Raw genomic sequence first — 14,423 nt, 5'->3', positions numbered from 1 at the left:
TTAATATACATTTCCGAATTTTTTAAATCTAAATTTTTAATATATATTTTAAATTTTTATTCCAAATTTTAAAAAATTAAGAAAAAATCGAAATTATTATATAAAATTAAAAAAAATATAAAATTTAAAAATTTAGAATAAAAATCAGAAATTATATATTTTAAAATTTCGGAAATAAAAATTTGAATATATATATATATATATATATATATATATATATATATGATATATGTATATTATATATTCTAATTTTAAAATTCTAAATTTTTAATATACATTTACGAATTTTTAAATTCCCAATTTATATAGGATGAATTCTTTATAAAAAATAATGTCTATCTCAGATTGAATATTTCTCGATCTATCAATCTGAAAATTTCACAAAACAGAATGAAATTATATACCGGGTGTCCCATTTTAAAGGACCCACTCAAATATCTCAGAAACACTGCGTTAAATCAAAAAATGTTTCCTACAAAAGTTGTAGGGTTTCGAGGAGGACATAACATAGTAATATTCATATGACCTTGGGCGGCGTCTCCAAGGTCAAGTGAAGGTGAGAATAAATTTTTTAAATGGAAACCCATATTTTTTATTATAACATCTTTTTCTACTAATTAATTTGAACAACTTTTATCTGAAGCATTTTTTTATTTTCTTCAAAATTCATTCTCACCTTCACTTAAGGTTAACCTTCATTAACCTTGGAGACGCCGCCCAAGGTCAAATAAATATTACTATGTTATGTCCTCCTCGAAACCCTACAACTTTTGTAGGAAACATTTTTCGATTTAACGCAGTGTTTCTGACAATGAGATATTTGAGTGGGTCCTTTAAAATGGGACACCTGGTATATACAATAGATTTTACGTTTCAATATTTTTATATAAATTTAATAAAAAATAGGAAGAGAAGAGGCGAGGGGAAGGGAAACACGATTTCGAAAGAGAAAAGATCGATATTTTCTCATAAAGAAATCAATTATTTTGTAATATATTTTATGATATATATATATATGTACTAATTCCGTTTGCGTGTATTTTATACATGCTGTAAATATGTCTTTCGCTAATTGTTTTTTTAATACGCGTTGTTGTAAAGTAATAATTATATTTTTTATAGTATAATTATATACTATATATATATAATATGTCTAGCAAAGTATTTCGTTTTTGTTACTAAAAATATCATCGACAGACATCATCGTCTCACATGCAGAAATGATTATAAATATAAATTCTTGTTTAACATATCTCGCGTCTTGAATAAATTATATATATTTAATATATATATATATATAAATTATTAATATAGAAATATATATTTTTTATATATTACCTGCCTCGAGGGAGAACAGAATCGCCATTACGATTACGAAATTACACAACAATGAAGTTGCCTGCAAAATTTTGCGCGGGAAATTTAAAAAATTAATATACAGCGCCATCTTACAGAGATCTATTGCACTTTACTTTATCGATAATCGATCTAACAGTTTTGTATAGCCCTACATTTTTATCACGTTTTATCAAAATCAATTAAATTTTAAGTTTATATAATGTGGAGTTGACATCGAATTTCGTATGTTATATTAAGATATAATTGATAAATCTTAAATTTTAGGAGAGAATATCTAATATTGTCAACTAATTGTCATTAAATTGTCGTTTTAACATTTCGACACATTCCGTTTTATTGCTGTGAATTATTATAAAAAAAAAGTACAATTATACATATCACGATGGACAAGAATCATAAATTGCAAATACTAAAGAACGCTATAAAGAGTTATCCCGATTTTCCTGAGCCTGGAATTACTTTCCGGTAAGTCGATCTTAAAAAAAAAATAAATAATAAATAAAATAATAAAAAAAGAAAGAAAAGTCTTAAAAAGCTTAGGAAAGAGATGGAGAAATATTTTTACATTTATTGTACATAATTATTGTATTTATTTTATGTAATGTTATGTAAATTTATATAAATCACTCATTTTCAGAGACATATTTGGAGTGTTTCACAATATTACAGCTCTAAGAGCGATGAAGGACTTAATCGTGGAGCACATTTTATTCCTCGAGGTCGATTTGGTTGTAGGACTGGACTCCCGTGGCTTCCTCTTCGGTCCTATGATCTGCATGGAATTGGGCAAACCGTTCTTGCCGATTAGAAAGAAAGGAAAACTCCCAGGCAAGGTCACCCAACAGAAATATGCGTTAGAGTATGGCGAAGTATGTTTAAAAATTTTTACACAATTGTTGACTGTTGAAAAATTTTATTTTCTCTATATTTATAATGTATATAAGTCAATTTTATTCTCATTCGTTGCAGGCCACATTTGAATTGCAAACAGACTTTATTAACGAAGGAACCAGAGTGCTCATTGTTGACGATTTACTGGCAACTGGAGGTAAATAATAAGAAAGAAATAGTTTTTAATTATTGATACGTATATGTCGCTCACAAAATATGTAACATCAAAAATGGAAATAAAAATTTATATTATTTATAGGTACCATGGCTGCAGCTGTGCAGTTAATAAAATCAGCAGGAGCTGATGTAATTGAATGCTTAGTGATAATGGAATTGACTTCATTGAAAGGCCGAGATAAACTCGCAGTTCCTGTTTACTCCTTCATAAACTACGATTAACAATAATTTTCACACAATATTTACAAAAATTGAGCACACAAACAAGTAAGCATATAAAATAAGCATAATAAAGTATTACCTCATATACATTCTTGCCACATAGCCTAAATTTACAAAAATAGATTAGAAAAAAAGATATTTTTTTATTATATTAATACAAAAATTTATTATATAAATGAATTTGTATACATGTACAAAAAAAAATATTTTTATATTTTATATAGAAATGTAAAGAAACATACGCGGAAATATAGAAAGATAAAAGTGTAAAAAGTGTATATATAATTTTGAAAAATACATATGTACAATTGAAATCCAATATTATTTATATATTAAGATATTGCTTTATTTTACCTATATTTAATGATGAATTTTTTCATTATAAAAAATTGATTCTAAGTAACTTCTGACCTACGAGATCTTAGTGAATCTAGAAAACTTTGTACTTCATATTCGAGTTTTGTTACATCTTGTTGCAATTTTTCGTAATTCTTCGATTTGCTGTCTTCAAAATTCGAAAGTCCATCTTTCATAATCTTGCATTTATTACATTCTTGTGTCTTTTCTAATTGCAAATTATCAATATCTTTGTATAAATGACAGTAGGATTTTCCTATTCCTACATTTGGTAGAAATTTCTCGAAATTCCAATCTAAATTATTAATATACTCTTGAAAGCATTTTTGCACCTCTGAAATGAAAAGCAATTATTTAATTATTTCTTTCTATATTTATAATTTATAATTATATAATTATATAATTTATATATAATTATATAATAAATGATTATAATTATATAATTTATATAATTATATAAATATAAACTATTTATAATTATACAAAATTATATAAAATAATATAAACTAAAATTAAATTTGCTACCAAGACTAATCTTGAAACTGAAAAATCTTAGAAACTAAAAAAATATTACTTAAAGAGAAATAGAAATTAAATAGAAATAGAAATTGAAGAGAAAAATATACAGAAATTTGATTGTATACCATTTAATCTTGCTTCGTGAATTTGCCTCGTAAAGGCTTTGGTCTCTGCATGTAATCTTTTTCTTTCAGCAAGTTCCGCAATCTTACGATTACACTCTTGCAAATGTTCTTGCGTTTTCAATTTCCTCAAGTCCGCGATGTTGAGATTCTCGATGAGGAACTTTGGATATTCTACCTTTATAAACGAGGGATAAGGCCCAACGTGATTCAATTGCAACAGTTTATCCCTGCAATAAATTTTAAACATTAATCACCATCGTATACATACGATTATGTATATTGTTGCAATGTAATACCTCAGGTAACAATTAGGATGCACTCGTTCCGCCGTCTCCCGATCCAATCTTCTCGCGATCTTCAACAAATCCTTGGCCCTAACGTGACTCTGAGTGCTGTAAAACGCCTTGACGTCTCCAGGACGCGACTTTATCAAGGAGATTATATTCTCCCTCGAATAAACATTGTAAGCAACGACGCACATCAGCAGGAGGGAGGGTCTTTGAGAAGATATCAGATGGTCCCACAGGATCAGCCACTCGTCTCCCGATAACACCTCGCTCATGGCAGTCCTTAATAAGGGCCACGCATATTCGCTACTCGTGACTCCATGTTCGCAGAAGATATTCAGTAGCGCAGGATCCGTCTCCAGAAGAATATTTTCAACAATTCCCAGAACGTTTAGCGGCGGCAACGGATGGTATTCGAACCACTTTTGACAGTAGTTCAGCAATATACTCAAAATCAATTCAAAGGCGAGCAAGGGATCTTTCTGAAACAAGAGCAAACGTATCTTAATAAATACTTTTGACAAATAAAGAGATATATGTCTCAAAGAATGGAACGAAAGGAGATACCTGAAAGACTATGAGAAATGGGAAGATCAAGCTGGGAAGAAACGAACTCTGTATTAGAAGGGGACACCATTGTAATAAACAATCCATCGTCATGGCCAGCAACGAAGCCTTGCTTCTGTCCGCCAGGGGATGATCTTTCCAGGTATTCGATGCGAGTTTCCCACGGGTCACCTTACTCGCCAGGGCGATGTAGGCAGTTTTATTGGCCGGTAGCTTCAAAATAGCGGACCAGATTAGCGGGCGATATTTATCTGGAAATTCCCCGAATTCTTTCAGAATCGACGTCAATCGTTCCGCATCCAGCTCCCGTTTCATCCTCTGTTTGACGCACTCCAGGTGATCGCTTATCCTGTGCGCCTGTAATCTACGTGGTTCGGATGGTTTCTTCGGCTGGTGATACTTTCCTGAAATTATTTTATCCACGTAAGTTATATTTAAACATCCCTCCTGATCTATGTATCCTATATATCTGCCGTAGGACGAGATTGCAAGCTTCTTGATTCCATCGATGGAAGTGGGTGTCTCCAGGAACCTTGACGCGTTTATATCGCAAAGCTGAAGAGCGAATTTCGAGGATAGGAAGGCGACGATCTTATTCGCTCCACCGTCCAAAGGACATGGAACGACCGACAGCTGTCTGGCCTCGACGAGGTTCTCAGGCAAGCGTAGCTTCTTCAGCAAACTCCAGTCGTACGTATTAAGGACGCTTAGGCTTCCCGCGCCAGACATTATCATAGCCCTCGCATCTTTGGTGAAGATGAAATCTTTGATGTAACGAACACCGAATGAGCTCGTATCGATTTTAATATCCTTATGCAGTTGTCCGAATGTCCAGGCCTGCATGGTATCGTTGAGATACAGGACAACGATGTGACCCAGGTTCGAGAAGACGGCTTTCTTGATGACAGTATTCCTTACGCCAACTTTCAACTGATGAGCTCTGCTGTGAGATCGCAGATCCCATACGATGACCTCGTTCCGAGACGCAGTTAGAGAATAATTTTTGTAGAAGGAGATGTGGGTCGACGCTAATCTGTGACCGGACAACAGACAGAAGTCATCGTCGAGGTCCGCATGAAGTTTCCAGATCTTTATATCACCGTTGTTGAGTCCGATCAGTATTTCTGCCTTGCATATAGGATTGAATGCCAGAAATGTGGCTTGTCCGACCTTCCCGAGTACCTTGCAACATGGAACTTCATCGGATAAGTCGATACAATGCAGATGTCCTTTAGTGTCCACCACAATCAGGTATTCTTCATTGTGATCGAAGGATATTTGCGCGAAGCTGAGTCTGCCTGCGCAATATTGCTTCTCGACACTGGCTCTAGGCTCGTATCTGTAACTGTCATCAGTTTTAATCAACTTATTCCAGCCGCTGTACATCATAGAAGCGTGTAATTATAAATTAAATTCTTATAAATATATCTTCTTCATTTCTTCTTCGTTTGCTCTAGCTTCATTATTGCATACGACTCTTCTTTAATCATGCGAGATAGAAGAATAGGATAAATAGGTGGATATGGACAGACAGACAGATAGATAGAATATAATGGAAATCACACACGACATAATTTCATTTTTTTTTATGAGGTTATTTAATTAGTTATTTTTTTGACACTTCTGTTTTTCTGTCTTTACTTAGGTTTATGGTAAATGACCTCGTGTGATTTCTGTTTCCTTATATTTATTAAGTATGTCCTATATTAATTATATTTTGACAATCTGTGCAATGTTATGTCAACAAACGCGATTTGACAGTTTGCGCACTGACATCTGTCAGATGATGAAGTCATTAGTTGGTCGATAATGCAGAAACCAATCTGAGGATGGTAAATGAGATAAGAGAGTAAAGAGAGAAATTTATATATGCATATCTTCACTTTACATATAAACGATAATTATATATAAATGTTATTTTTAAACATTTATATATAAAAAAAGGAAAAAAAGGGAAGTGAAGAAAATTGATCGCCTATCTTCTTTTTACTCTCGTGTCTTATCTGCAAGAACTCCAAAACAGTTTTCGCGAATGCTCTCTCTCATTCCATGGAACATTCTATGGTGATCTCAGGTTATCTCCTGGACCGAAACAACGACAGCCTTTTTTAGTTTAGTCGCCTAAAAGTTTTTTTTTTTTTCAATAAGTAGACAATTCCTTGAATTCTGTCATCAACAGATAATCCATTAACAATGGTAAGATATGTAAAGATTGTTGGTTTAATTCTTTTGTTGATTTCGGTCGACATATATTACACTTGACACTTGAGGAAACAATGTTTACATGGTTTACATCCATATATAAATAGCAAATATTTTAGTATATTTCGGAGCTTTTAAGTTTTTTCAAGATTCCTCGATAAGTTTTTTTTTTCCTCTAACATCTTCCATGAATGTATATTTTATACGATGCTGTCAAATGCGTCTCTCTGTACGAGCATTTTTGTACTTTGCTTATTAAAATTGTTTGCAGTCTGTCGCTGAGTTCTTGAAGGGTCTCCCATCGCACGATGAAAACAACTTTGCAAACTTTCATACTGATAATGGGAATCGGACATGTGTTAAGAGACCATCAGTTTATCTTCCAACTAAGGACTATCCTTCAGAGCAAAGTATGCGCATTGTAATTGTGCAGACTGAGATATATATGTTTATATATATACAATGATAATTAATTATGTCATACTTGTTCAGTTATAGTCACTGAGAAAACCACCATTCTATTGAGGTACCTCCATCAACAATGGGATAAGAAGGTAAATGAGAAATTAAATTATATAATGGATATAAATTGACACAAGGTACTACAAATATTGCTGAAATACTAATTTGCATGTATGTATCCGAAATAGAGCATATTACGTAATATCAATTTTAAAGTAATATTCCATTTACATTGGATTTATAGAGATATTTAGCAAAATTCCTTATTCTCATCGTGTATAATAATGTAATTATAAATACAAATTCAATTATGTAAACTGCTGATCATTTTTATCGAACAATTTGATTGTAATATTTTTAATTGAATATAAAACTTTCTTTTTTTTTTTAGAGCATAGACAGAAAGAGAGAATTCTTGTCCACCAATGGCGACTCCCAGGATGATGCATCGACGGTGCGCAGTAAAAGGCCACGTCTCGATCTGAATAACAGTCTCTAAGATACGTTGCACATTTTTCATAAATCAACGTTTATACATGGTCTACATCAATTATTCGCAGACAAATATGTTTATGGTACGAAACTATTACATTTATTAAATTTACAAAATTGAAAGTAAAGAATTATACCATTTTCGATAATATTTTTTAAGAAATTTATATATATTTATATGTACATTTTTATTTTATATGGCTTTTATCAAATGTATATGTATACAAAGTCATCAAATGATACATATATATAGTTTTTTTTGTGATATATTTTTAATTGTGTTTATACTTTATACATCAATTTAATCATGTTAGATATTTGAATTAATATGCAATAATTTTAAATGAAACAATAATCACTGTGTAATGATCATTGTACAGAAGTTTTTTTCTTATATAGAAATTATTTATTATTCAGAAAAAAATGAAATTTTAAGATTAGAAAATATATGCGTGCAATAAAATAAATTCTCATCATTTTAAGTTTGTATAACAAAGCATTTATCTTATTATAAAACAAAATAAATTTGTGTGAATCTGTTTTACAAAAAATATCAAATAAATAAATAAATATATATATATATATATATATATATATTATATATATGCATATATAATATGTATATACCAGGTGTCCCATTTTAAAGGACCCACTCAAATATCTCATTGTCAGAAACACTGCGTTAAATCGAAAAATGTTTCCTACAAAAGTTGTAGGGTTTCGAGGGGGAGATAACATAGTAATATTCATTTGACCTTGGGCGGCGTCTCCAAGTGAAGGTTAACCTTAAGTGAAGGTGAGAATGAATTTTGAAGAAAATAAAAAAATGCTTCAGATAAAAGTTGTTCAAATTAATTAGTAGAAAAAGATGTTATAATAAAAAATATGGGTTTCCATTTAAAAAATTGATTCTCACCTTCACTTGACCTTGGAGACGCCGCCCAAGGTCATATGAATATTACTATGTTATGTCCTCCTCGAAATCCTACAACTTTTGTAGGAAACATTTTTTTATTTAACGCAGTGTTTCTGAGATATTTGAGTGGGTCCTTTAAAATGGGACACCCGGTATATATGTATTATGATCCATGTTATAATTTATTTGTGATTATTAAATATAGTTATTATTATTATAATTTGGTGCATTCACAAAAGAAATATTTATAAATATTTCTCTAATGAATGCATCAAATTCTTAAACATTAAACAATAAATATTCATTAATCTGAATCAATATTTGTGATCAATATATTTACAATAATTATAATTTTATTTTTTACACAGAAAAGTGTCTCACATAAAGTGTTACATTAATATATTTCTTTAAAATTATTTGTTTTCTTTTTGACAGTTTTACATTTTATTTTTATTTTGTTGCACAATATATTTACGTTTTAAATCGAGAGTAATTAAAATTTAAATTATATCATACATTATATACATATATTGTCTATATATTAATTATTTATTATACTCGTTCTCAAGATACATATAATTTCTGAAAATAAATAAACTCCATTCAAGTAACATCTTATTTTTCTTTGTTATGTGTCGATATAGATTAAAGTGATTTTATATCTTAAAAAAATCGTTAAAAATTATTTCGATTCATCTCTCTCTTGAATTTATTTTCAAAATTTTCCGTAAAAGTTTCGCGTAATTTCCACTTGGCGGAGTGACGGTTTAAAGATGGTGTCGCATCTCGTGTATCTTCGCGTTTCGCGGCTAAACGAAACGCGAACATAACCAAAGAAAAAAATTTGCGAAAAATATTTATACGGTTTGTACACGAAAACGCGAGATGTAACGTTGTATTTTAATATTTATCGCGTCCACTTTCGCGGCGAATCGGCGCAACCCGGACATGGAAAGTCACGTCGCGCGAAGTCAAGTAAAAATCAGCGAAAGAGACGGTCGCATTTTACGGAGGAAACCCTGTGATTCCGTTACTAAATATAGGATTTATTTTTAGGTTGGAGCTAGCCGTGATTTGAATCGGGAATCTGCCCCAAAATCAGGTTTCTAGGAGGTTCGTAACGCCTGAGACATCCCGTTTATTTTCTTATCCGGACATGCTTATCGCTTCGACATATATCTTAGTCAGACTGTCAACTTTTCTAAAACATTAGAACACTCGGAACTAGTATTTTTCAATTTTTTTTTAATAATCGTACGAATATATAAAAATTAAAAAAGAACCACTTGTGTGTTGGCTTTACGCAGCTGCAAGAATTTTCTTACTACTTATTGACACGCTGTTATGTTACAATTGCAGGGATAAAAATGGCAAATGATTTAATAATCAGGGGCAAAGACAGGCTACAAGAGATTAGTATGAAATTGGAGCAGAGTCATTTGGTGTATTTGCAAACGGATGACAGTCCATTGAAACTACAGCAACGACACAAATTGGAAGGTAATCTATATCATCTCACGTCAGCCGTCAACTACTAAATATGTGTATTTTGTATATTCTGATATTTAATAGTGTATATATCAATTTTTTAGGCTTTATAAAGGAATACCTTTGCCTAGTGCCCAATGAGAATAAATACGTATTTCAAGAGACGGCGGATATTTTGCATAGATCGGCAGCAACGGTGACAGATTTCAGTGGATACAGAGCGGCAACTGCTTGGAGCGCAATTTCTTTATATGCGGCTAATCTCTTGGCACAGCCTTGGCGAAAAGAATACAGGACATTGAGGGTAATCACCTGAAAAATATTCTGTCATTACTATTATTTTATTTTATCCTTGCTTTGTGGCTTAAAATGATTTACATCTTTGTTTTTTTACATTTTACCTTTTTATCTTGTTATACTTTTGTATCTAATTATATTATATTTTACTCTATTATATTATATTTTATATTTTACTTCTCTTTAGCTTCATTATATTTTAACACTCACACATTACAATAAGTTCAAATCAACTAAATTAAATTAAACAAAACTTACAATTAAAATCAAAATGAAGATCAAGAGTTTGTTATTACTCTATGTTTGAATTAATGAGTGATTCAACATGCTCACAAGTCTTATGTATGCATATTTGACTTAATTTAGACGTACAGTGGTTACTACAAGCACGAAGTGGAAGCGAATCTGATAGGTGCAGAATTAATGTTTGAGCAAATGGGATACAAGCATACTGGCCTGGGTGTTTTGACCTTGGACGGACCGATTGATCCAGATAAAGTCTCCAACGTTAGCAGGGATGCTATTGTAGCCTTTGTGGAATGTCAGGTAGTGGACGATATTATAAACAATAAACGAATACAGGGTGTATACTACCGGGAAAAACCTTGAAAACCTGGTATTCTCAGGGAATTTTGTTTTAAAAATCAGGAAATTCTCAAAGAATTAAAAAAAAATTGCCTTTTTGATAATTTTATTCTTATTTAGCACTTAAGAAACATATGTCTAACATATCTTTGCAATATTTAAGTTTTTTTAAAAATGTGATTTTTTTAAATTGAAGATTTATTTTTCAAGATATCAAGATCTTATGTAAGTTTCATAAAAAATTGTTCAATTTTTTTTAATAGGTAATATTTAAATAAATTAGTATTCCTTATTAAATAAATAATAATTTAATAAATAATTTATTTAAATAAATTAGTATTGCTTAAGACATTTATACTAACAATAAATTATTTTTTGTTTTATATTATCATATTTTTAGTGTTTAGATATAGTGATATATAATACTTATTGTCCAAATTAATTTTACAATTAATAAATCAATATTAAATGCTAGAAAAACTGCACTCTTGATAACTTTGGAATTGTATGAATAGAAAACATTATTGTATATAGAAAGCGCATACAGTAAAGAAACTTATTTTAAAAAGCTGCATCTACAAATTTTCTTATTTTATCTGGAATTTTAAACGAAAATATCTGGAAGATCAGGGAATTCTCATTCTCTTTTTACAAAATTTGGAGTAGACACCCTGGAATAATCAGTCAGTAGATAGATGGAACTGTTTAATGCATAAATTAGCTCTAGATATAGATCTAGATCCCGATATAGAGCTGATTTGCCTTTGAATTTCAGATTCTGAAGCAGATATGGGAGAGCGTGTCGCAGAACTACACCATCTCCTGGCTGGAAGTGCTGGAATTCCGTGAGAATCACGTCGGCACGCCGGAGCAGGCCGTCCGGGCGTTGAATTATCGTTTCCTCGAGAAGGTGCATCAGAACAGGTGCGCGAAGATCGACGGTTACAAGGATATTTACTATCCGCAGCAGACGAGCGTGGAAACTGTACCACCATTACATCTACCCTATCATCATCACCCTGTCATGCACGCCAATTACAACGCGACGATGCCCACGGTTTGTCATCAAACAACGGCGACCGACTATCATCGGTGCGTCGAGGACGCGACGATATCGGCAAATTATCGTTACTATCAACCGATCGATCACGGTTTTGTCAATTGTTGCAACACTTACGGCTGCCTGCCGTCTCACGGGAATAAGTTCTACGGTACTGCTGCCCAACCGAATCCTTATTGCGCCACCTTACCGGCATACGCGACCCGAGTACCAACGGGTAGACTGATAGAGCTCGACGTGCCGGCGTCCGTGGCGAATTACGCGGACAAAACGCACCGGAAATCCACGTCCCATCGGATATCGGACCTGGACGAGGTGGACCTGTACAGACGGCAGACCTCGAGCGACGGGGATCATCAGGAATACAAAAACGACAAGAGGCAGGTCGCCAGCAGGCTGAACTCCGGCGTCAGCAAGGACGGTTACGACACGTGGGACTTCGTGTACAGGAATCTCGAGAGCCAGGGCTATTACAAGGACCTCGACGATCGGGACGACGTGTTGCAGCACAAGAAGGAGCCGGATCCTCCCGTCCGCGCGACGTTCAAGCACAAGACCCTCAGGCAGACGGAGAACGAGGACAAATATAGGTACGACAAGAGAAGAACCGGCAGTAGAACCGAGGCGAACGAGATCGACGCGTCCGAGATGAACGGTAAGGGTCATCACCATCATCACCAGGACATTCTGCCCTTCAAGAAGAAATCCTCGTCCTTCGACCTGTCGGACTCCAACAGATACAGTAGCGAAACGTATAACAACAGGGCCGACAAGAGGCACAACAGCCAAACTCTGCCGATTCCGCGTACGCACAGATCCTCGGATCAGATAGCAAGGATCGCGGACTCGCTCCAGAATCTCGATGTCGCGCGACTAAGTAAAGAAGAGAAGAAGGGGGAGGAGGAGGCGGAGAAGAGGTGGAATTGCGCCACCTGCACCTATCTAAATATGTCTGATCGGGATATCTGTGAAATGTGCGCCAAATCGAGGAGCAAAGGGAATGAAGATAAGCCGCTGGCCAGCGGTGGCAAGGAATGCCCGAAATGCACGCTGGTGAACGAGAAGAATGTTTCTAACTGTGATGCTTGCCATACCAGTCTGAAGGATTCTCCGACATACATATAGATAGACTGAGAGAGAAAAAAGAGAGAGAGAGAGGAACGACTTTTCACGTGAAAGAGGAAGGAAAGTTCTCGCACGTTTCTCACAAAGATTTTGCACAAAGGTATTGCGTGTAAGATATAGGATCTTTGAACGAATAAGTTGTACGCGAATCTTTTTCAACGACCTAAAATGAAACATGAAATACAGACAACTTAGAGAGGCATAAAAAATTATATATATATATATATACAATATATATATTAATAGCGTATATACATGAATCTTGATTAGTATACATATAAAGAGAAGAAAAGCTATTTATTTAAAATTTATCTCACGCAGGATAAGGGAGCTTGTAATATAACAAAACTTTTTTAGCATTATTAGTATTATATTGTTATGTTGCGTGGCCTATCGAATGAGTAGACTTTTGAAATCACATGCAGTCACAATAATTATTAGTACTATTATAGCGTTCGACGAGACTTGTGTCACATTAAACGATAAAATTTAATTCAAGATATTAGGCCAAAACATTGAGATTAATTAAGAAATGTTATTCGTACAAAAAAAAATTTAACTATATATTTGAATTTTTATACATATACGTAATTTTCGTGCAATTTATTTCTTAAATTAAATCGTCATTCGAGACTCGTGTTAAATTTTGTTCTATATGAACAGATCAATTTAATGTAATTAATTTTATAAAAAAAAGGAAGAGCGTTGCAATAAATTAAAAAATTATTGTTATTATAATGAATAAATTTTATATAGCGCCATTAATGCAATTAACAAAATTATTTGAAAATGCTTAAGAGAACTAAAGACAGACAGAGAGAGAAATCTTCTTCGATTTGCAAATGATAGTCTATGCAATGTTATAAACTAAAGGAGTGTTTTCTCACAATATCTCTGAAAGCAAATTTGACAAAATACAAAATACAAGAAAAAATGTTAAACTCTGCGATCTTTATCCTCTCCCCTCTTCTTCCCATAACATACTATACATTAAAATTATTGCATTATCAGTTGCAGATTGTTGTTATAATTATTATTACAATGATAAAATGTTACGCTCTGTATTATCACAAGAAAAGATTATAAATGTAACAAAGATATAAAATATGATAGAAAAAGATGTGTGAATTCTACTCTAATTTGATGAAATTTTATAGACATCTAACAGTATCTATATATTTGTATTAAAATTGCGCGTGTAAACAGCTTATCTATTTATTTAAAAATAATTATCGCACAAATAGTTATTTATACATTCCTTATTCGTTGAGTCGTCAAAACATTAAATATGC

The 14,423-nt window shown here is 32.7% G+C and overlaps 4 protein-coding genes across 4 annotated transcripts; 3 read left to right on the top strand and 1 right to left on the bottom strand.

The window, feature by feature from the left end:
• The first annotated feature begins 1,527 nt into the window (after positions 1–1,527).
• Positions 1,528–2,783, top strand: Aprt (adenine phosphoribosyltransferase). The gene is made up of 4 exons (XM_083037279.1): positions 1,528–1,824; positions 1,997–2,228; positions 2,329–2,407; positions 2,510–2,783. The coding sequence occupies exons 1-4, from the start codon at positions 1,742–1,744 to the stop codon at positions 2,647–2,649; spliced, it is 534 nt and encodes a 177-aa protein (XP_082893405.1). The 5' UTR covers positions 1,528–1,741; the 3' UTR covers positions 2,650–2,783.
• A 128-nt stretch (positions 2,784–2,911) lies between these two features.
• LOC145935719 (TBC1 domain family member 31) lies at positions 2,912–6,363 on the bottom strand. The gene is made up of 4 exons (XM_083037276.1): positions 4,505–6,363; positions 3,947–4,419; positions 3,651–3,877; positions 2,912–3,340 (listed from the first exon to the last, which is right to left on the bottom strand). Exons 1-4 carry the CDS (start codon positions 5,891–5,893, stop codon positions 3,045–3,047), a joined length of 2,385 nt encoding a protein of 794 aa, XP_082893402.1. The 5' UTR covers positions 5,894–6,363; the 3' UTR covers positions 2,912–3,044.
• A 334-nt stretch (positions 6,364–6,697) lies between these two features.
• LOC145935220 (DET1- and DDB1-associated protein 1) lies at positions 6,698–7,667 on the top strand. The gene is made up of 4 exons (XM_083036370.1): positions 6,698–6,709; positions 6,978–7,116; positions 7,199–7,260; positions 7,560–7,667. The coding sequence occupies exons 1-4, from the start codon at positions 6,698–6,700 to the stop codon at positions 7,665–7,667; spliced, it is 321 nt and encodes a 106-aa protein (XP_082892496.1).
• Positions 7,668–9,338: 1,671 nt separating this feature from the next.
• On the top strand, positions 9,339–14,072 carry Tamo (PUB and ZnF_RBZ domain-containing protein tamozhennic). Its single transcript, XM_083037278.1, is given in 7 exon segments — positions 9,339–9,551; positions 9,633–9,689; positions 9,936–10,076; positions 10,169–10,368; positions 10,728–10,907; positions 11,722–13,071; positions 13,073–14,072. Coding segments are annotated over 5 exon segments (1,899 nt in total). The 5' UTR covers positions 9,339–9,551; positions 9,633–9,689; positions 9,936–9,943; the 3' UTR covers positions 13,109–14,072.
• Positions 14,073–14,423: the final 351 nt, after the last annotated feature.

Source organism: Prenolepis imparis, unplaced genomic scaffold (genome assembly GCF_030444845.1).
Source record: "Prenolepis imparis isolate NDT839.2.m4 unplaced genomic scaffold, iyPreImpa1.0 SCAF_4, whole genome shotgun sequence".
NCBI classification, from domain to species: Eukaryota; Metazoa; Arthropoda; class Insecta; order Hymenoptera; family Formicidae; genus Prenolepis; species Prenolepis imparis.
This window is presented reverse-complemented; position numbering and strand designations above follow the sequence as displayed.